This window comes from Parambassis ranga, chromosome 8 (assembly GCF_900634625.1).
Source record: "Parambassis ranga chromosome 8, fParRan2.1, whole genome shotgun sequence".
NCBI lineage: Eukaryota > Metazoa > Chordata > Actinopteri > Ambassidae > Parambassis > Parambassis ranga.
The window spans coordinates 7800408-7822369 of NC_041029.1; the positions used below are offsets into that span (position 1 = coordinate 7800408).

The 21962-nt window shown below is 40.3% G+C and overlaps 4 protein-coding genes across 5 annotated transcripts; 2 read left to right on the plus strand and 2 right to left on the minus strand.

Annotated features, from left to right (window-relative positions):
- Window positions 1-10: 10 nt before the first annotated feature.
- On the plus strand, window positions 11-1819 carry eef2kmt (eukaryotic elongation factor 2 lysine methyltransferase). The gene is made up of 8 exons (XM_028411777.1): window positions 11-127; window positions 255-317; window positions 399-479; window positions 586-687; window positions 810-943; window positions 1048-1292; window positions 1388-1525; window positions 1647-1819. Exons 1-8 carry the CDS (start codon window positions 26-28, stop codon window positions 1745-1747), a joined length of 966 nt encoding a protein of 321 aa, XP_028267578.1. The 5' UTR covers window positions 11-25; the 3' UTR covers window positions 1748-1819.
- On the minus strand, window positions 1755-8215 carry alg1 (ALG1 chitobiosyldiphosphodolichol beta-mannosyltransferase). The gene is made up of 13 exons (XM_028411776.1): window positions 7912-8215; window positions 4514-4591; window positions 4325-4428; window positions 4051-4199; window positions 3879-3968; window positions 3670-3783; window positions 3442-3542; window positions 3241-3279; window positions 3092-3151; window positions 2896-3006; window positions 2653-2767; window positions 2385-2460; window positions 1755-2257 (listed from the first exon to the last, which is right to left on the minus strand). The coding sequence occupies exons 1-13, from the start codon at window positions 8198-8200 to the stop codon at window positions 2123-2125; spliced, it is 1461 nt and encodes a 486-aa protein (XP_028267577.1). The 5' UTR covers window positions 8201-8215; the 3' UTR covers window positions 1755-2122.
- A 382-nt stretch (window positions 8216-8597) lies between these two features.
- c8h16orf89 (chromosome 8 C16orf89 homolog) lies at window positions 8598-12322 on the plus strand. Its single transcript, XM_028412963.1, has 8 exons — window positions 8598-8869; window positions 9500-9652; window positions 10149-10299; window positions 10513-10630; window positions 10774-10936; window positions 11061-11165; window positions 11397-11486; window positions 11746-12322. The coding sequence occupies exons 1-8, from the start codon at window positions 8692-8694 to the stop codon at window positions 11847-11849; spliced, it is 1062 nt and encodes a 353-aa protein (XP_028268764.1). The 5' UTR covers window positions 8598-8691; the 3' UTR covers window positions 11850-12322.
- Window positions 12323-21300, minus strand: ift70 (intraflagellar transport 70). Of its 2 annotated transcripts, XM_028412961.1 has the most exons (20): window positions 21130-21300; window positions 20736-20801; window positions 20079-20288; window positions 19514-19570; window positions 19232-19367; window positions 19026-19130; window positions 18808-18936; window positions 17461-17510; window positions 16606-16758; window positions 16280-16345; window positions 16094-16147; window positions 15819-15884; window positions 15655-15731; window positions 15273-15480; window positions 15096-15143; window positions 14732-14803; window positions 14501-14604; window positions 14176-14254; window positions 13368-13497; window positions 12323-12974 (listed from the first exon to the last, which is right to left on the minus strand). In XM_028412961.1, exons 1-20 carry the CDS (start codon window positions 21175-21177, stop codon window positions 12838-12840), a joined length of 1995 nt encoding a protein of 664 aa, XP_028268762.1. In that variant the 5' UTR covers window positions 21178-21300; the 3' UTR covers window positions 12323-12837. The 2 variants fall into 2 exon arrangements, with proteins under 2 accessions (XP_028268762.1, XP_028268763.1); XM_028412962.1 differs by lacking the exon at window positions 15096-15143.
- Between the last annotated feature and the right edge of the window lie 662 nt (window positions 21301-21962).

The window sequence follows — 21962 nt, forward strand, 5'->3', positions numbered from 1 at the left end:
AAGTAAACAAACACACGTGAAGACCATGGCGCGTTTAGAGCACCCTGAAGAGAAAAATGTGGTTATTTTAAGAGATTTTCAGGTGTCGTTTTTCGCTATGGGTCGCTTGGCTTCATTTCCCTGGACTGTAAGTATGAGTCACTAACACCGAAAGACAGTCGCTTCGTTCATTGTGCGTGCTTTGTGATTTTACGCTCACCAGCAGCATAGTCAATGACAAAAGCAGAACTACTGTGTTATTTCTTTGTTTACAGTTTGTCGAAAATGAAATTCAAAATACCCGTTCAACAGAGTTCATCTCAGAGGTGCTTAAACAGGTAAGCTGGCCCACAGTCAACCGGTGTGATTTAAAATAAAAGCTGTCAATAATCTCTGAATGTATATTTAACAATTTGCAGACCTGTCTTCATCCTCTGTGCCGCAAGTTTCCACCATCAATCAGATACAGGAGGCTCTTTCTCTCTGAGCTCATCAGACGGGTCAGTGGTCTGTTTTTCAACAACATTTAGGCCACACCGAGAAGCTGTGATGGGCCACAGATGTAAAGCCTTCTTGTGTTGTTTTTATGGTCTGTTCTCTCCACAGCAAGAAGCTGCAGGCTGTGATCCTCTGGACGAGCTGTACGATGCTCTAGCTGAGGTGGTTGGTACTGAGGAGACGACTGAGTGCTACAAGAGTTATTTACTGGTACTCCATGACACACATGTAAAATTAGGCCCTTAACATCTAGTTATCTAGTTAAAGTGCCTAAAATAGATTTTGAGTTGAATAAACATCTGCTGTTTTGTAATTCTTTGTGTTTCCTGCAGCCCAGTGGTGATGCTGTGAGCCTGCTGGAAAACATCGCTCTGATCTCAGATGGAACTACTGGACTGGTGACTTGGGAAGCTGCTCTGTACCTGGCAGAGTGGGCTCTGGATCATCACCAGATTTTCAATGGCAGGTATAGCTGCACATAAAGCACATAAAGGGTCACATTATGCTACTTTCTAACTTTCATACCAATATGCTAACTTTCTCTGTGCACTTGTGATGTTTTTTCTCCAGGACGGTTCTAGAGCTTGGCAGCGGTGTCGGGTTGACTGGCATCACCATCTGTCGCTCCTGTAGCCCCAACAGGTTTATCTTCACTGACTGTCACTCCAGAGTGTTAGATAAACTTAGAGAGAATGTACAACTCAACGGTTTAAGCAAGCACACATGTCCTGCAGTCAGAGTGGAGGAGCTGGACTGGACGGATGCGACAGAGGAGAAACTTAAAGAGATTGGTGCCGATACGGTCATTGCTGCAGGTCAGAGTGGTTTGTGTCTGGAAGAGAGTGTAATAAAGCTGCCAGTAAAATTGATCTTAATTTGATTGCACAAATGTTTCTTCTCTGTGGTGCAGATGTGGTGTATGACCCTGATGTTGCAGTAAGTCTGGTGGAGTTACTCTCTAAGATCCTGAGGTGTTCATATGCTGAAGTGTTCATCTGCTCCACTATAAGAAACCCAGAGACATACAGAGGCTTCAAGCAGCAGCTAGGTGAGACACCACTAGGGAGGTAATACCTAGGTTTGACTGCACGCTGGTTTAAGACTTAATCTGCAGCAGGACATTTCAGGATGCTGTTTAATGGTCTGACCTTTTGCCTTTTTTTTGTCAGAAAATGCAGGAATCAGCCATCAGGTGATCAGCGGACCTGTCAGTCATGTGTTTACCTACAACAGAGACTCTGCTATAGAACTGATTAAACTGCACAGGTGACACAACAGTAGCACAATAAAACTTTTATTTACAACTGTACATTTGTATCAAAATGTCCTTTATACATTTAGGTAAAGATTAAGATTAGATTAAGAAACCTTTATTAGTCCCACAATTGGGAAATTGCATAGTTGTAAAGTGCAAAAAAGAATTACCTAAATTAACCACGCTGTTGGATAGAACTGGATACTGGACTCAAAGTTAGTGTAATTTAGCCTTTCAGATTTGCTTCCAAGATGTGTAGTCCACTACACAGTGCGTTTCTAGGAATGTTTTTTTCAAGGATTTCTCATTACAATGCACAAATGCACCACTGGGATACAGCAGCACACTGACTGACAGCACTGTATCTAGATCTGGTAACATATCCATGGTTTATCTTGCTGCATTAATTAGAGGCAAGACATTGTGATCCCAGTTGTCATCCCAACGCTGCCCTCTGCTCATATTGAGGTTCCTCCTGAACACATCCAGCCTGCCATCTGTGCTGGGAAACTCTGACAGGAGAGACTGGAAAGACACATGACGTCAGCAACAGTCTCTCAAAAGAGAAGAGAGAAGGCTGGAGAGGTTTCTGATGCGTCTATAAATAAATCTGTACATGAGTTACAGAAACATGTGCAGGTGTTCCTCTCACCTTGAGCTGCTCAGCAAGTTCTGGAGAGTCCTTGAAGATCAACCCGTTTTCTCCATGCTTCACCAGCTCATGTAAACTGAGGAAAATAGACCACAGTGTGCACGATTTCACATAGATTCAGTGAATATATCCTTGAAGTGCTCAAAGAAACTTACTCCTATGTAGGCAATTATTTCAACTGTAATAGCAGTGTAGATTTATAGAGTGTTCATCTGAAGTGTTTCCTGTTATCTTATATGTAAGGTTAGTCATTGTGTTGTGTTCTCACCAGTTGAAGTGAATAGCACAGACGGGCAGACAGCACCCAAACATGTCCACCACCTTCATTGGCAGATCCAGACCACTGGATGACTTGTGCAGACAAACACCCAAATCTGCCGAGCCTAGATGGAAACAATAAAGTCTGAGGTTCAGAAGAAATGTCTTTTCATGCTGAGGGAGATATAATGTGCGTCTTTGTGAATCAATCTTCAATGAGATTTACCTGCTAACTAATTAAATAAAAATATACCTAATAAAATAGGATAGTCCTCTGCCTCCAGCCAGGGAGTACAAATCTTCACATGCTCCAAATGTAGAGAATCTATGAGCTTCCTGTAGTGTTCCTTCTGAGGACCTTTGCCTGCACAGTCACACAGATTACAGAAATTAGAATTACAGAAAAAAAATAAATTCTAAAGACTGACAGAACAGCAGAGGATGCTTACCTGTAATGGCACAGATTAAAGATGGTAATTTGCCTCCTCCTCTAATGAAACCTTCATACTCTGTTAAAAATAAACTTATGTGAGGAAAGAACTCAACACATACCAGTATTTTTTTCTTTTCTTCAGTTTTAGTGAGAGATATTTTGTACCTTCAAGAGCCTTGAGCAGGATGGAGAAATCTTCATCCTCTGTGGAAGAAAATTAAAGTGTTGGATTGAAAACAGGCACAGACAGTGATGGGTCTAAGTTTAAATGAGTTGTCATTTGACTTTAAACATCAACAAACATCTCCTTAAATAAATCGTGACACTGTCTGTGTAATCTGAGAAAGGACAGTCTCTGTATCTGACCTGTCCAGCTGGTGCTGCTGATCAGAAGTGCTGGTCGGTCCCTTCTTAGTGTCACAGTGCCATCAGTGGGGTCACGAACTGAGAAGATGGTCGTCTCTGCCCTGAAAACATATAACAGGTTGAACAACCACAAGTACTCTGGTGTCTGGCTTGGCTTTAAAACCATCCACTCACACCTTTCACAGATAGAAAATGTTTTTCGGTCAACCATCTTGTCTCATTACTCACCCTGTGGACTGAAACTGAGGATAAGTGTCAGCCAGCCTCATAAAGAGCTCATGCTGCCTCTCCAGAGGAGTTTCTTGAAAGATGGAAGCTGGTCGGTCATACAGAGTCGTCGCCCTGCAAATGTCAGACCATCAACTATTATTCTGACTTCATCAGTTTTGCATCACTCTGTCTTCAGTCAAATTACATGTGCAGAAATAGAATCATACTTAATGCCCCAGTTTTTCTGCAAATCATCTTTCATTGCATTGGTCACGCACAGATGGTGGGTGGCCAGGGGCCCGAAGAAGTGTTCATACCTGGAAGACAAGAAGAGTAAAAAAAAATATCATCATAAATGCAGGAAAGTTTAATTTCAGTTAAAACTGGACTAATACGGACCACTTTGCCAGACGGACCACAGGATGTGATGGGCCATGGCTCAAAGCCATGATGGTGTAGCCATAGTTGTGCCAGTCGATGATAAATCTGCTGCCCCGGAGGACACATACAAGCCAGGACACTGCAATACTGGGCAGGCCAGGTGGATTCTAGAATACAACAATCATTGACAGGGTGGTGTCTGTGAGAAGCTCAGTAAGTTGGGCACATCCAGATACCTCAGTCAATGTGTGAAGACCTTTAGGCTGCCTTAAAGGATCACCATGGAACAAACCTGCATGAGTATGTGAGACTGAAGCTCCATCATCAGGAGCACACGAATGAGCTGCAGAGACTGAAGAATCACCTTCGTTACATATGTGAGGGCTTTTGGTCCAGCTGGAAAAAGCAACAAAACGCTTTGTGTGAACTAGGTTGTCTTTTTCTGATTTTTCTTAAAAGTCAGAATCAGAGTTCTAGTTACCTTGAACACCTCTTACTTCAGTAATGGGAACAATCTTAATTTTCTGCTCGTTCAGTACATCCTGATGAGGTTTGCAATCTTAAATGTCAGAGCAAAGATAAAGCACATTTACTTTATTTCACACGAGGGAGAGCTGCAGCCCATAGTACAGACATTTAACCCTCATGCGTTGTTCGGGACATTTTTGTCCTCTGAGAGAAATTTTTCTGTTTATTTTGGCCATAACTTTGTCAATATGTGGACAAATTGAATCATTTTTCCTCAATAAGCTTAATTTTACATAAATTTTGTTAATATGATTTTAAAATTTTTCATAGGTCAACGGTACACTGTGGGCAAATTTTACCCCCTAATGTGTTGTTCGGGGACAAAAACGTCCCCTAACTTTAACGGTTTTAAAAATATATTAGATAAATATTTTTTTGAAATTTTTTTGCATAGACCTTTTAATTAACTTCAGTTCTAATCAACAGTAGTGAAAAAATCATTTTCCCCCAGGATTTTAACCCTTTAATCACCAATTTTATAAGGGGTGGTGCTGAAAATTGAAAAAAAAACACACAAAATGGCTCATTTTTAATAGAAAAGGTGAATGTGGACTGGATTCTTTTTAACCTTTATTATAGTCTTGGTCATGTCAAACATCAGTAAAAAAATTGACTTTATTGCATTATTAGTTTTTGCACAGCACTGGATTTTCTTTTTTTCTCCCATTTTGTCCCATAGACTTACATTATAAACACACTTTTTTTGACTGCACAGCCATGGCACTAAATAATCATGCATTCTTGATTGTTGGTGGTTTACCCTGTTGGTAGGAGGTAACATTTGTGATTTTTACAGTTAACAACTTAATTACCATATTAACCCTTTACCTGCAGGCCTGTGCTCATGTACTGTAGTTTCTGGCTTAAGTATATGGAGTTATAGGGAGTATTTTAGCACATAATTGTGTGTCTACACACTGTGTGTGTATGTTAGAGAGGAAGAGAGCCATTTGCACACTGTCAGGGAAGGAAAGTCAGGAAAATAAAGTTACTAAGTAAGTGAAGTGTACCTAATTCAGACGTACAACGGCAATGCATAAGCATGTAAAATGAAAACATCCAGGAGTTCTGGCGTCTGAAGTTGTGGATGGGTAAAATAGCTGTTTTTTTTTTTTTTTTTAGCTTTCGGAAAACACGTCCTCCAGTAGAGTGACTTTACTTTTAGGTTAGTGTCTCAGTTGAGATCACTGAATTAGTCTAAGTGAGGTCTAAGTGCCCCTTTTCCATGGTGTGTTGCGCTCCACACGACCATACGTACATGTGCATGTTACTAAATAGACACCATAGATAGATAACTTGATAACATAATAAATAATCATTGACTAACCAAATCTAATCTACAGTTTAGTCCCCTACTAAAATTAGTATTAAAAGTAGTTTAGTAAAGTAAAGTAAAGTAAATTTGTTGCAGCCCTAAAAGTAAGTGCCGGGCCCTTTGATGCTGAGAGGTTCAGACTAAACAAAACAAAAACACTAGTGGACTTGCATGCATCCTCCTGGTCATTTAATGGTGACAAGAGCAGCAAGCAGCATGAAGAGAGGATTCACCTGTGCATGAGTGAAGGATTCACTTGTGAACGAATGAAGGATTCGCTTGTGAACAAGTGACGGATCTACTTGTGCAGCCTTCACAGCTTCACAGCCTGGCCCTTCATAGAGCCAGGCTGCACAATCATTTCCAGAGATTGTGCACAAGTGAATCCTCTCTTCATGTTGCTTTCTGCTCTTCTCACCATCAAATGACCACAAGGTCACATGTAAGACCACTTGCCTTTTTGTTTTGTTTAGTCTGCACCTGTAGACATCAAAGGGCCACACGTGCATAGCAACACTTTCTTTGTTTTTGTTTACTATGAAGACTCTGTGGTTGTGTGTACTCACAGACAACAAGATCAGTGTGCAAATGGCTCTCTTCCTCTCTAACATACACACACAGTGTGTAGACACACAATTATGTGCTAAAATACTCCCTATAACTCCAAATACAAGCCAGAAACTACACTACATGAGCACAGGCCTGCAGGTAAAGGGTTAATATGGTAATTAAGTTGTTAACTGTAAAAATCACAAATGTTACCTCCTACCAACAGGGTAAACCACCAACAATCAAGAATGCATGATTATTTAGTGCCATGGCTGTGCAGTCAAAAAAAGTGTGTTTATAATGTAAGTCTATGGGACAAAATGGGAGAAAAAAAGAAAATCCAGTGCTGTGCAAAAACTAATAATGCAATAAAGTCAATTTTTTTACTGATGTTTGACATGACCAAGACTGTAATAAAGGTTCAAAAGAATCCAGTCCACATTCACCTTTTCTATTAAAAATGAGCCATTTTGTGTGTTTTTTTTTTCAATTTTCAGCACCACCCCTTATAAAATTGGTGATTAAAGGGTTAAAATCCTGGGGGAAAATGATTTTTTCACTACTGTTGATTAGAACTGAAGTTAATGAAAAGGTCTATGCAAAAAAAATTCAAAAATATATTTATCTAATATATTTTTAAAACCGTTAAAGTTGGGGGACGTTTTTGTCCCTGAACAACACATTAGGGAGAAAAAAAGAAAATCCAGTGCTGTGCAAAAACTAATAATGCAATAAAGTCAATTTTTTTACTGATGTTTGACATGACCAAGACTGTAATAAAGGTTCAAAAGAATCCAGTCCACATTCACCTTTTCTATTAAAAATGAGCCATTTTGTGTGTTTTTTTTTCAATTTTCAGCACCACCCCTTATAAAATTGGTGATTAAAGGGTTAAAATCCTGGGGGAAAATGATTTTTTCACTACTGTTGATTAGAACTGAAGTTAATGAAAAGGTCTATGCAAAAAAAATTCAAAAATATATTTATCTAATATATTTTTTAAACCGTTAAAGTTAGGGGACGTTTTTGTCCCCGAACAACACATTAGGGAGAAAAAAAGAAAATCCAGTGCTGTGCAAAAACTAATAATGCAATCAAGTCAATTTTTTTACTGATGTTTGACATGACCAAGACTGTAATAAAGGTTCAAAAGAATCCAGTCCACATTCACCTTTTCTATTAAAAATGAGCCATTTTGTGTTTTTTTTTTTCAATTTTCAGCACCACCCCTCATAAAATTGGTGATTAAAGGGTTAAAATCCTGGGGGAAAATGATTTTTTCACTACTGTTGATTAGAACTGAAGTTAATTAAAAGGTCTATGCAAAAAAATTTCAAAAAAATATTTATCTAATATATTTTTAAAACCGTTAAAGTTAGGGGACGTTTTTGTCCCCGAACAACACATTAGGGTAGTGTTTGCGAACAATGCATGAGGGTTAAATAAATGACAGTATGAAACAATGTTTGACTGCGTGATGGTCTTACCCAAGAACCCGACAAAAGTAACATGATATCCATGTTTGCTGAGGGACAAGGCGTGATACTGCATCCGCGGACTGCGTCCGATGTCCCCCAGCACCAGCACACAAATCCGCAGGTCAGTTGCGCGTTCCCGCTTCCGCAAACTCCGCCAACACAGCGACAGCAGCACGGTAACAACACTCAGGGTCACAGCCGTCCACGTTACATCTGCGTCGGTCATGTAACACATTAAAACAGCCACAAATATTAGTGAAACGGTTAGAAGAGTTGTGTAGGTGCAGGGTGCCGCCATGTTTGTTTGAGATTTGTGATGACGCGGCTTAGACAAGGGGGCGGGGCTTCAGATTTAAAGAGACCGCAGACAGACACCTGATCAATCAACAAAATAAGATTTAATTCTTTGGTATTAATTCTAGAAAAAATACAATATGATAAAGTGTGACCATAGATCATTGTGTATAGGATAATCTTTATGAAGCTAAAAATACTTAAACACATTTACTAAACCAGTTTATTTGCATTTTTAGTCTTCCACGTATTTATTTATTGTTTATAACACAGAATGAAAATAGGCTTCATAATGAGGCATTAATGTAGGAAGTTTTTGGGGGATGTAGTTGTGTACACATTTCGTAAGATATTCCGACGTCACGGTTGTTTCCTCCCCTGTCCTCCCCCTTGTAAGAGGAGAGACAGTCTGTCCTCTGTCTCACTGTTTCTCTGATGTCTGGCGGAGTAAACTGTCCTGGAGCCTCCAGACTGGGATAATCCGAGTGAAAGAAGATGCGGGCGGTGAGGCTCCAGCTGGCCGTGGTGCTGGCTCTGTTTGCCGCAGTATGCGGGTCGCAGGCGGAGGTAATCGATGACCTTCTGAGCAGCCTCTCCCGCGGAGTGTCCTTCCTGGAGCGGCAGCATGAGCACATCAACCTGGACGGGGTGGTCGGGTTCGTCATGCTGCAGGGTAGGTCAACAGTTCCTCTCTGAAACTCCTCTCAGCTGCAGTAAAACATCTGGAAAACATCTGCAGTTTGTTTTCGGCGAAGCTGTTTTTGACTTTAGTGATGCAAAGCAGGGTAACACATGATCATATCTCCAAAATCTAAGAGAAAGGTTGCATGTTTTACTGAGAGGAAACACTGCATTATGTTAACGTGCAGAATTTAATTAAGTAGGTTAGATTAGACGACTTCTACAGGGGAAAACTTTGAGGTAAAATTTACGAGTTTGGGTTACTTACTACTACAAAACATAGTAAGTAGAGAGTAGTAAGTAGAGTTCACAAACATGAACAAGGTGGGATTACTTTTGAGAAATTGGTTTGTTGATCCTAAACCTCTGCTTTACACTACACTTGTTGTAATCTATACTATTAGACCTACTTAGGAGGGTTTTATCTGCAAAATAGGAGGCATGCAGGGAGAGAACAGATACAAAGCTGCAAAAATAAAAGGGTTTATAATCAGTAGATTGTTTGGTTTATTAAGGTTCTTTATTAATTGAGAAATTCTCAGCATTCCACCCAGGTACATATAGTTAATTAACAAGCTGATTATCTAACTGTCTTCTCTGTGCCCTTTGTTTTGGGGCTCAGCTGAATTGAAGGAGGCGGTTCGGACATGGCCTCATACTGACCCAGTCAGCTGGGCTCAGAGAACCACAGCTGTCGCTCTGGTGAAACGCCTGGATCAAAGCCTCGACAAGGCCGTCACCGCCCTGAAGGAGAACGACCCCAAATACTACAGCGGTGAGACTTTAGGACTTCATTATCCAGAAATGTAGTATGATGAGAGAAATTTTATGGTGTTTTTACACTTGGTCACACTTTCAGCCCTCTAAACAAACTTAGATCAATGACTCGGCATGTTTTGCACATATGTGAACACTCTAACTGTACCCAGACCCCTAAAAAAAGGTACTGAGACCACCTCGGGAGGTCATACACTTACAGTGTGAACACAAAAAGAACTGAGACCTTTTTCTGTTGGTCCACTTAAAGAGGACTGAGTTTGGTTCTTTTAAAAGGGCCCAGGTGTGAAAACACCATAAATTTACCAGGTTTGTGCTGGTGATTTTTGTTGGGTTGGATTTTGGTTAACACATTTTACAATAGCCTTCAGACTACATGACCATGTGCTGACGTGTGTGCTTACAGGAAAAAAGTTTTCCCTACAGAAGTTTAGTAATAAGTAAGTAATATCTCAGTTCATTCTGACTCTTCTCTGACTGCATGTCCATTCTAGAGTTTGAGCCCCTGCTGTCCTGGGGCTTTTGGCTGATTCCTCAGGACTGGTGTGCCACAGATCCAAGCTTGGTCTATCCCTCCACTATGACCACTGAGTGCTATGACGAGCAGCTCAGTGACAAATGTATGACCCTGCTGCTCGGAACCTGGTATGACCCCACACCAACAACAGAAGATTAAAGCACAGAGCAGGTTTTACTTTCAGACTGTTGGAGCCTACATGCAGTCCTAATAGTTTGACAAACAGAAGTGCTTACCTGCATCTTGAAGACACACACATCTATATAACCTAATCATCTACTGCTTTTAGTTACAGTGTGAGGACGCTCACCTGTCTAAGTCATGTGTGTCTGTTCTGACAGGAAGATGAATGGGACGCCCTGCATTGTAACCAAGCCCTGTCTGGACACCATGACTCGTTTCGGCTGTCCACACTACTCCCTGTCCCACCAGCTGCTCTACTTCATGATCGGAAAAATGGTGAGATGCACATCGAAACAAAGACAAAACATCTATCGCAGACGTGAGAAATTATGTCATAGTTGACACTTTACAACTAATTTAGTAATTTAGTTAAAAATGGATCCTGATCAGATGCTGAATGGTTTGTATTTCTGTCCCAGAGTGGTTGCACCAATCTGTTGAAAGGGGACATGCGAGCGTCCAGAGCAAACATGACCGAGCAAAACTACCAGAAGATCTTCTGCTCCAACATGATGAAAACCAACCAGGACATCATAAAAGACGGTTTAACTGAGCAGACAGTGGACATCTTCATTGAAAACAGTGTGTGCTTTCATACACGATTTTAATTTAAAGCTGCAACAATCCTTTCACTGCTTCAAAGTATGTCACTGATTTCAACCTGTGTCTCTGTTTAATAATGTATTTCTGACTTCTCTCTTAACAGTCCTGATATGCGGATTGGCTGGTTTCTCTGACTTCCACAAAGCTGACTGGCTGCAGCACATCCTCAGGCTGCAGGATGAGGAGGTGGGCTGCTTTGGCAGAGACAGTGAGTATGATACGATTTAAAAACAATGACGTTCTGCAGAATCTGTGAAGACTGCAAAAAAAAAGACCTCCTTTAGTTAAGAGGCAGCCCTCTGGAAGGGAACACCTATATGAACTGACCTCTACAATAAAACAGTAATATAAAAGCTTACTATAATATATGTGATTGTGATATATTCAGTATGTTTTGTGAATTTTGGATGAATATTTTCTCTCTTGTGTGTTGCCTTAGAGAGCATAATTTCCCAGATTATTGGAGATGAGCTGCTGGAACAGCTGCAGCCTCACAGGAGAGTGAAGAGGAGGGAGAAGATACTTCCAGGTCAGTTTGGACTTTCTCTCATTATGTAAGAGCATCAGCAGATCCTCTGTAAGATCCAGGATTTTCAAAGCTTCTGTTGTCTTTAATCAAACAGTCTTAAATGAAACAAGTATTTAATCATTTAATTTTAAACTCTTCCCCCTGCGAATGATCTGGAGAGGCTCTTTTCCATTTTGACTAATCTGTATGATTGTTGTTGTGTAACATCATTTTTTTGTTTTTTACTGGAACCCCCCTTGTGCCATTTCTTGCCTGACAGATGGCTGTTCCAGTCACATGACAGCAGTGGCTGTCGGCGCCCTGGGAGGATACCTGAACTACTACCTGGCAGAGCAGGACATAACAAAGAGGCCTCTCTCCTGAACCACCCACACTTCTCACCCCCCCCCCCCCCCCCCCCCGGGTGGCATTACCAGAGCAAAACACTGTAGACCATCTGGAAGAGATGTTCCTCAATGATGGACTCCTTATGCAAGAAGTTGCTTTAAGAACACACCAATAAGAAGATGAATATTCTTAATAAAATGCCAGCAGTTGCTGTTTTTTTTTTACCTGCATTTTTAACTTTTGAGTGAGTATAGCTTCTAACAGTATAAATATTTTAGCACGATTAAGTAGTGATGCTCCAGTTGTAGGGGGAAGCAGTTAGATACTCACAATTAACTTTTGACTGAAAAATAGATAAATCTGATCGTCCTGTTCATCTTCACATGGACTCCAGATGGCGCTGTTGTCCCCAAAGACAGGTGTTTTTATCCTGTGCAAGTAGCCGGCGATATCCAGTCTGTGATGCTACAAACTGATTCTCCTTGATAAGAAACACATATTAGCTAATATAGAATTGTCTTGAAAAATAACTGAATTTATTTTGTATAAATTATGTTTTTGCTTTTGATTTAAACAGCTGACTTACAAAGACACAAAAAGCAGATGGTATATTAAGGCAGCAGTCCAGCACTGAACAAAAAGGATCTGCATGAAACATGAATGTATGTAACTACTTTCCAGCTGTTATGTAAATTTATGATATTAGAATAAACACATCAGCCAAACCTAATCCTACTTCATTTTTACAACCTTTTTATACATGTGCAGTAGCAATAAGTGATGCAAAACAGCTCCAGTAACACTAAATATAGTCAAGAACTGGACAGCTGTCATTTTTATGACAAGCACTCCACAGACACCTGTGGTAGGATTCCCAGTGCATTTTAGGATTGATTTTATCTATTTATTTTAGGATCTTTTATTTGTTTTTAAATGTCTAAATGGCCTCGCCCCACAGTATCTGTCCGACCTGCTTCAGCCATACACTCCCTCACGCTCTCTCAAGTCTGAATTGAGTTGAGATTCACGTATTCCAGCCAATGACCTCGTAGAACAGGGCCTTGAGGAGTCGAGCCTCGTAGGTGACTGTGTTCTTGCCGATGTGCATTGGCATCTCCTCCAGTGGCTGCTCAATGATGGCAGGCACCTCTTTCCCGTACACTGCAAGGAGAAAGATGACAATCAGAGAAGAATCAAAGGTGCCTTTCCAGAAAAAACCAGTAAATCAGTCTGCTAAATTGGCTGTCACAAGGAGGCGTGGATGTTTACAGATAAGGCCCCCTGGTCAACCCGGACAAACTGTTTTTCCATTGAAGTGTAAGAACCCACCAGCCTCAAAACATTATGTAATAAATGAAACTCTCGCTGGACTTTATCTGTTGTGTAATAAGCCAACAATATGTGCACCTTTTTATTGTCTTTTGTTTACCCTCCAGGATCAAAAGCAATTTGAAAATAGATATGGTGCCTGTTTACTGTTGTCACCCTGAACTAAAATGTTGGTACTGTTGTTCAGCATCATTATTGCTGCAGGTGTTTGTGACTGTTACTCACCCTCACAGTGCTCCAGGAATTGAATACACTCCTGTACCACAGTGTCTCTCAGCACGACCATGTGTTTGGACATTGCCTCCAGCAGGGAGAGGAAGCAACGCTTGGCGTAGAACCACGGGTCTGTTCCCAGCTACACACATACACACAAATATACTCATTAAGCACAATTATTTGTCATAATTCCAATATAACACATTGGTTTATTCTGACAGCAGTTTTGTTTTCTAGACCTTATCTTTAGTGTTATAGTTTAGCTACTCTGATTCACGGCATTGACATGTTGTGTTAAACAATTTGAAGCAGAGATGATGGTCAGGTTGTGAGAAGTTGGCGTGAATGGCGTGCATCTCGCCAGGCTTCACATTCCTCAACTCCTCTCTGCTTTCACTGTGAATGTGACTCTGTGATGGGGATTGTTGTGAGTATGAGAGGGGAGACACTCAGGATGACGGCTTGTGTTCTCAGCTGGAGCTTAGTGGACTCAGCTGCAGCTGGAGACTGCTGTTGTGACTGAGAGAGAGATCAAAAGGTCTCCAAAAGAGCAGCTCAGTCAGACACTGTTGGCTGAAAATAACTGGTGTTGTATGTGTTAAATGTAAAAGCCAAACAGTCTAACTGATAAAAAACATATTGGAAGTGGAATTACCTCATTATTCACAATCAAGTTAAAATTCTAACAAACAACAGAATCTCAAGTTAAAAAATATAACTTTGGCACTGGTTAGCATGGATGATTGTTGAAGGTGACCTGATGTATAAGACAGCGACAAACTTTGTAGTAAAACCTGACAGCAATATAATAGCAGACCTTCTTATTGTAAGGCTCCAGGCTTTTGATGACGCGAGAGATGCCAAAGTCGTAGTTTCCCTTGGCACAGTACAGCGTCCTGAAAGAAAAGCACAACCCTGGTAGAAATATTAATAGATTCAAAGTTTAGTTCGTTGGAAACTCTACAAACAGTAAAATACTAACTCATAAACAGTTAACACCTAGTGCCTCCATACAACCCTTTACCTACCTACACTTTACAATTGCGCATCTACATCCAGCCTGCTGTTAAAACACCTGAAGACTGAAACAGACAGAATCTTTTCCTGCAAGGCAGGTGATGGTAGCAGCTACCGGGACTCACCCAATGACCAGGTTAACGATGCAGAGGTGAAAGACCTTTTTGTCAGGGTCGTCATAGGAGATCTGCTCCTCCTCTTTCTCAATTTTTCTCATGAGCTCTTCAGCCTGTTGACCAAGGATGATGTGTAGGGAAAAAGTGGAGACACGGCTCATTTTAAAATGCACTACAGACCTTAGAAATATTATCCCTCCTTCCTTATGTATATACACAGTATATCTTGTAGTGCATTACCTCTTCGTTTTGGCTGGTCATGATGTAGGACACACACAGGTTAGCCAGGACCACAGCGCTCACATTCAGGATCTACAAAGCAATGCACACATTTACCCATCAGCAGCTTGGTAAATATTTGTGGACGTTAACCCAGCCTGTTTGAGCTTAATGTGATCTTAAAGTTTAGTTGGAAGAGATCTTTGGTCAACATCAGCAAAGTGTTTGGAATTGAGAAAGTCAAAGTTCTCAGATGACATATATGTAAGAAACACCACTGCAAACAAAACTGAATAAAATCAACAGCAAATATGTACGGAAACAAACATCATGCACTGACGTGAAGACACTGCAGAGCATAAAACAGTTTGGCCTCTCTCTTTACCGAGGGTTTGCACTTGCAGGGACACTCCTGTATGTTACACTGCTCCACCTGGACAGAAGGGCAAACTTCGACAATAAGTCCTGACATCAGACATGGTTGCTGATAGTTAAACGCTATTTTAAGTTTTGCTCCACCCCTATCTGTTTTGTAGCCAACAGGCCCTCCACAGGCACTTACATTATCATAGTGCTTCTTGACGATGGGCTCGTAGAAGCCGATGGCCTCCTTGTATTTGTTCTGCATGAAGAGCACATGAGCCACATTCAGCTTCCAGGTGTCGTCTTCATTGCAGACCTCCACCGACTTGCGGAAAATCTTCTCCACCATCTGGAAATTCTCTCGGTTCCAGTAGATCTTGGCCTGGGCCATAAGCACCACGATGTACCTGGGAGGCAACACGGCCAATGGGAGAAATAATTAGAAAAGGAAAGATGACAGGTTATTTGTAGAATTAGAAGGACGAAGATTAAGAGTTAAGGAGATGCTAAAAATGTAGCACAGTATGTTTCCCTAGATTGAAGCACTGTAAGTGTTTGTGTGTCTGTGTGTGCATCCTCACTTTTCCTGCATTAAGTCATATTCCTGCAGAGATTTTTTCTGTGCTTCTTCATCTCTGGCCAGTTGGGCTTCCTGCACCTTGAAGAAGAAACAACAGAATATATATACATTATGAAAACATTCACTTCCAAACAGAGAAAGAGTAGGGAAGGAGTAAATAACAACCTGCTTCGTCAGCTTGCGTAGCTGCTCTATCATTTTGCCATTCATTTCATCAAACTTCCTGAAAGCCTGTAAAAAATACAAATAAAACAAGTTATACAAATCTTAACCTGCTGCTTAAAGCTAAAAAATGATGATGTAAGAAAAATTGCTGTATGTTCATAAAATTTTAGCGTATCAGAATTCCTATTCTGTTCTACTGTAGATCGCATAAAACCAACTAAGGTGGAAAGTCCACACAGTCCAAAACTCAACTCTAAATGTGATTCATACTGTACCTCTTCCGGTGCTGTCTGACAGGTCAATAGAGCATCAAGAAACTCATACATGTACTGGAAAAACAAAAAAAACACATCTTTAACACTGTGATTATCAAACAGGTAAAAACCTAAATTGTGTAGACATCACTGGACCAGATATGTTTTCAGATAATTAAAACATCTAATGTGTACAGTCTAACTCACCGGGGAGAGGAACTTGTATGTGAGATGGGCGTTTTCAGCCAAGACATCAGCTGCTAGGTCAAAGTACTGCGAAAAATCACACAGAGACATTAATGCAAATTTAATGAAAGACCCACACTCCCCTGTGTGTTATTGGCTCTTTTAAATAGGAGTATAAATCTCCCTGCATGTACTCTTACTGGTGTAAATTAATAGTGGAAAATGCTGACACAGTCCCTCATGTTCAGGTGCCATTCATTCTGGTAATAATAATGAAGTGTGGGTGAGGAAGATATGCTGTTTATAAGTGTAATGGAAAATAATATTTAGTAAATATGGAAATATACCTCGTGTTTGCAGTGAAGCAGCAGGAGGTTTCCAAAGGTGACGGGAGGGAAGGAAGGCTGCTGCAGGAGGAAGGCCAGCTTCTCAAAACCCTCTGAAGGCTTCGTGTCCATGTTCACAAGTGCCTGGTTGTGAAGCGTCACTGGGTCCAACTCCTGCCAAAATACACACAGATAAAAAATATTATGTACCGTATATGAGGATATGAGTATCCTTTTTTTCTGCTTCTATAAACTACCTTGTTCTATTTACAGCAAATAACAACACAGTTTTGATGAGACTGCAGCCCCCTACTGCTTTGTTATGTAGTAGTATGTAGCATTTTACATCTCATACAGAAAACAAAACATCCTTTGACATTGTAATTTCTATCTCGACACAGGCAGAATGCACTGTGTATTAAATTCCACTAGGGGGCACTAGGTGTGCACTTCTCACAAGATATTCTTAACAGTCATGACTCATTTGCAGTGACAGGCCAGACCAAGAACAGTATCCCATCTGTTCATTATTTTACACTAATGAATGTAAAAACTATCACCATTATGTCTATGTAAGTGTTCACACCTATGTCACCACTTCAATATTCTGTTAATCTCTATTATCTCCAGGTTGTTGATGGGCCAAGATCAAGCAGCCATCGCTAAAAACATACAGCTGAAAGAAGAAGAAAATTCAGCAACACACACACCCAAACTGACTCACATTCATTTCTTGGAGACGTGACCTTAAACCAAGACTTCACAACAAAACTGAATAATTTATGTAACTGAGATTGTGTAGTTAGATTTATGTCCCAACAACATCAGTAACACAGGCATACACATACACACAGAGGAGAGTGAGAGTATTGTTACCTCCTCTGTTCTCGGGGGCATGTCTGTCAAGGCCTCCTGAGCTCCTTTCACTGCAGGAATCCACATGAAACCACAACCAAAAAGAAAACAGTAAGGTGCAATTAAAAGCTTTAGATTTCAAATACAGCTAATTTAAAAAAAGATGTTTCCAATGTTGCCATCTATGCAGGGATATATTACGTTATAAATAGTAACTGTACTACTACTACTTGGGATTGTAACATGCATTTAATCCATCCAGTACACCTGGAGAGAAAATGCAAAGAGAAAGAACCATTAAAAGGGGAAGTTGAGATTATTAAGTCCACCAAGCTACCAGGAATATCCCCAAACCTTATTTTTAACTCTATAGTTAAGCTCATCCCTGCAGCCAGGGTTCTGATGTTGCCTCAAGCACCTCATCCATCTGTCTGCATCAGCGAGGACATACAGCTCCCTGTCCTTTAGATGGAGCAGATTGTTTGATGTGGGCTTCAGATATCTTCCTTCCTGCTTGTCGTCCTCTGATCACTATTCTTTAAAGCTTTGGTTTGATAATGTGTCAGAGGGCTGAGAAACGAGGGAGGACAACCATGCTTTTGAAGATAAAAGGAAACCTTACAAGTTCTTTTCAGGGTGATTTTCATTTCTTTCTCTTTCTATCGGTGTCTTTGTAGCTACATTTACAAGTGAGAAAAGTTCTGTAGCTGTGACCTAGTTTGGACTGACCCATACAACCTATACATGAGTAACAATAAGTCCAGGAGAAAATACATGATGCTAATTTTGCTGTGATGATGTGAAATTATCCTGTCCAGCTGTATTTGCTATTACAGTGGTAAAAAATATCTGGTGGACATTTGACTAAAAGTGTTGACTGACATAAGAGTGTATATAATATAGAAAATATATGTGTTTAAAATATCTTCCACTCCAAAAGACGATGTGTTAGACGGTTTATTTTCTGGATTTATATTAAATCCAAATTTTGCTCAGCGCCGCAGTGCACAGATTCACTGAACATAAAATCCATCTATTTATAATGAAAGCCCCTGTTCCAGTGAGTGTCAGACATCTCTTATGCTGGTTGATGCTTGGGGAAGAATGCTTTTTTGGTTGGGAAGATACTGGTAAAAAGCGGCAACCCAGCTAATAAAACACTTTTTGGGCTCCCCTTGTGGCATCCCATTAGTGTATCACAGATGGGTAGTTACATCTGAGGAGACACACATCAACTATGGTGAAGACCTTTAGCCCAGAAGCATAAATCAAGTTTTAGACTACCTGTCAAGTGTCTTTCATCTCCCTAACTACCCTCACTACATGTCGTGTTTCAGAAACCATACAGCCACTGAGGGAGTTTCTTACAGTTCTTCAGCTGGTATTCGATGGCAGCTTTGAGGTTGAAGGCTTCGATCAAGGCTGTCTGATGCAGAACCAGCGTGTTGCCCACACTGTGGACATCAATACCTTCAGTTGTCATCCCAACACTCAGCTCTGCCATGCAGAAAAATAAAACCTGTCAAAGGCAGTGTCAAAGAAAGACTCAGTAGAATATGACTGTTACACTGAGATGTATTTTTTACCTGGATGTTCCCTAATTCCTCGTTCTATTATCTCTCCTATATATTTGAGGGCCTGAGGGTAGTTCTTCACACTGTAGTAAGTGAGGGCGATATTGTAGGACAATGCTGAGAAAGCAGAAAGAAACAAAGGAAATTTACAGTAAACTACATTTCAGCTTGAACATGTGATGACAGGACAATTTAAAATGTCTATCACTGATTATTACCTGGCACATATCCCAGCACTTGCATGGCAGACATGAATTTTTTGCAGGCCTCCTCATACTTGCCATCCTGGTAAAGTAAACAGCCCATATTGTAGATGTAGTCAGGGTCCTCCTGGGGTAGCTGCTCCAGCAGTGACTATAAATAAATGCAAACAGATCATCCATCAGTAATGGCAGGAAGTGAATAAATGCATATGTTTGACTGCAGATAATTTCTACACTGCTTCCATTTAGAAGAGAAAAAGTAGATACATTAACAGATCATATACAAGAGCTTGTCACCTTGGCAGCAGAGTAATCTTCTTCACAATATTTGATACTGGCTTGCAGCTTGACCATCTGTGCCAGACAGAGAGAGGACAAACCAAAGGTAAAACAGGGACACGACATGAAGTCCTAATTTGACTGCACCAAATTGAACTGCAATCTCTGATCTACACAATATCGTTTATGAGCTCAGTTAACTAAAAATCATCTGCAGAAATGTCTAAACTAGATTTTATCATATTGAATAAATGAACTTAGTTTAAGGCCGTAACTTTCTGTGTTCCTTGTTGCTGAGCTTCACACTTTTTGTTTGCCTTATTTTATTTGTTGTGCATTTATTGCTCATTTGCACTTATTGAAACACTTGTGCTGAGTAAATGCTCCCAGTGATGGAGAGTATGTAACAGATGGTGGAAAGGAATTGTTAAAATTTCAGCGTAAATAAGGTAGAGCTGCTCTGCAAATTTGAAACAGTGATGGAACAAATGGACACTTTTACGGTTGCCATAACTGGAGGGGAAAAGTTGGCATTTTAGATTAAGAACTGTGTGTGTACAGTGTACAGTACATCTTACTGTACCTTGACATGACTGCTGGGGTTGTCCATTGCAAATGAGGCCTTGGTGGCCTCGGGGTAAGCACCTGCTTTGTACAGGGACTGGGCATAGTACACTTTGTACTCCTCCACCTCCGGGTGCAGCTGGGTGAGCTGCTCGTAGCATTCTGCAGCGTTGCTGAAATCCTGGATGTGATAGTAGCAAAATCCCAGCAGAGACAACGCTGCCCTGGACTGGGACACAGTTTAAAGTAAGAGTTAGTTACACTGATGACCATGGTGTTTGTTAGAAAAAGGCATGCCCTACACCACCCCAAGTATCTAAAGCCCTGTTTATACATGCACACATTACAATCAGATCCCTCAACATTCAAAGGTGGTCTGAGCTACATCTGGACACATCTTGTCTGAATCTTAAAGGTGGATTGGATGCCTGCAGATATCACAGATAGTATCACAGTACATTTATAGAACACTTTTTTTATTTTACCTCAAAACACTTTAAGCAACTTAGGGTTTGGTGTCTTGCCCAAGGACACAGTTATCAGGAGCAGTTGCAGTGCTCTGCATCGTACTTTATACTCTCAATAGATCATGTAATCATTTTTAATCAAAGAGAAAATAAAGGCCATTTGAATGTTTTTAAAGTTGGGTGCTTATCATATGAACAGAGATACTTACCTTCGTGTGTTTTTGAAGTAGACCGTTTAGGATGTGTATTGTCTCTAGATACTGACCGTCTTTAATCTAGAAGAAAAGCAACTTCGTTATTAAAAACGGTCACACTCCTATCTGGTGTTAATAACCACATTTCGAGGTTATATAAATTACCTCGAAAGATTAGTAAGCGATTCAACGAGTGAACTCACCACTTACACACACACGCGTTTTATTGAATTTCTTGGTGTTTACTGCATGTAGTGCAAGTAGAATTAACAATGACCGATTTTGTCAAAGCTTCTATGTGCTGCTGATGTTTTTAATAAGCAAGATCTACTGAAATGAAATATTTTTTATGGAGTTCTGTCCGGACTTTATCGCTGTTAGCTTAACAGTAAGCTAACAACATCCTCACCATTTTGTAGATTGTAGCCGTGTACTCTCCGTCCTTTATAGTTGTCATGATTTCCAGCCGGCGGTGTCAACAAACTGCTTGTGCTTTTCCGTATTCCTAAACTCTTATATGTAGCATTTAGCTAACTTCTATTTAAAATACGTATGGGAGGCATAGCAGCCGTTACTAAGCAACAGAGTAGACCGGAAAGAAAGATAGTTGACAGACGTGTGTAGCAGCCAATCAGAAACTGGACAGTCTACAATGGCCCAACCCATTCAGTTTTTACTTCAACCTTTATTTAACAGACGGACAGCGACAAAACGCTGCATTGTCAGATATGTTTCTGTATATCACTTACAGTAAATCTGATTTATTTAGTGTATACCTTCACAACGATACAGTGATATTAAAACCTTACTTTCTGGTGTAGAAGCAGGAAATAACAAAATATATGAGTCTGGTATATCCGTGTCTGTATTTGTTTTTTTAGTTAAATCGGTTTGTGGTAATTTAGCATATTTTTATATCATTCTTGTTGTTTTTAGTGTTTGAAATTTTTTGCATTTGGGTAAACTTTTGTTTGATTATGTCTCTTTACTCTTTGTGGTTGTTTCATTATCCCTATTCTTGCCCACTGGCCTCATTCAGTCCGCATTCATGCACCTTTCTTTCTTTCTTTCTTTCTTTCTTTCTTTCTTTCTTTCTTTCTTTCTTTCTTTCTTTCTTTCTTTCTTCAGAAGAGCACAAGCACAGACTGGTAACTCTATCAATATCAATGATCTCATATTTGAAGGATCCAGGATTTCATCCAAAGGTCACACACGCGCGCACACACACACACACACACACAC

Bases quoted from the DNA above. Each gene is read 5' to 3' on its own strand.
- c8h16orf89 (XM_028412963.1), top strand. From the start codon at position 8,692: ATGCGGGCGGTGAGGCTCCAGCTGGCCGTGGTGCTGGCTCTGTTTGCC. The intron at 10,300-10,512 runs GTATGACCCCAC...CTGTTCTGACAG, and splicing joins ACCCTGCTGCTCGGAACCTG to GAAGATGAATGGGACGCCCT. The intron at 11,487-11,745 runs GTCAGTTTGGAC...CTTGCCTGACAG, and splicing joins GAGGGAGAAGATACTTCCAG to ATGGCTGTTCCAGTCACATG.
- eef2kmt (XM_028411777.1), top strand. From the start codon at position 26: ATGGCGCGTTTAGAGCACCCTGAAGAGAAAAATGTGGTTATTTTAAGA. The intron at 480-585 runs GTCAGTGGTCTG...TTCTCTCCACAG, and splicing joins TCTCTGAGCTCATCAGACGG to CAAGAAGCTGCAGGCTGTGA. The intron at 1,293-1,387 runs GTCAGAGTGGTT...TCTGTGGTGCAG, and splicing joins CGATACGGTCATTGCTGCAG to ATGTGGTGTATGACCCTGAT.
- ift70 (XM_028412961.1), bottom strand. From the start codon at position 21,177: ATGACAACTATAAAGGACGGAGAGTACACGGCTACAATCTACAAAATG. The intron at 15,732-15,818 runs GTTGTTATTTAC...TTCTTCTTCAAG, and splicing joins TACGCAAGCTGACGAAGCAG to GTGCAGGAAGCCCAACTGGC. The intron at 15,144-15,272 runs GTAAGTGCCTGT...CCTTCTGTCCAG, and splicing joins TCAAGAAGCACTATGATAAT to GTGGAGCAGTGTAACATACA.
- alg1 (XM_028411776.1), bottom strand. From the start codon at position 8,200: ATGGCGGCACCCTGCACCTACACAACTCTTCTAACCGTTTCACTAATA. The intron at 3,784-3,878 runs GTATGATTCTAT...TGACATTTGCAG, and splicing joins CAGAAAAACTGGGGCATTAA to GGCGACGACTCTGTATGACC. The intron at 3,152-3,240 runs GTACAAAATATC...TATTTTTAACAG, and splicing joins CCTGCTCAAGGCTCTTGAAG to AGTATGAAGGTTTCATTAGA.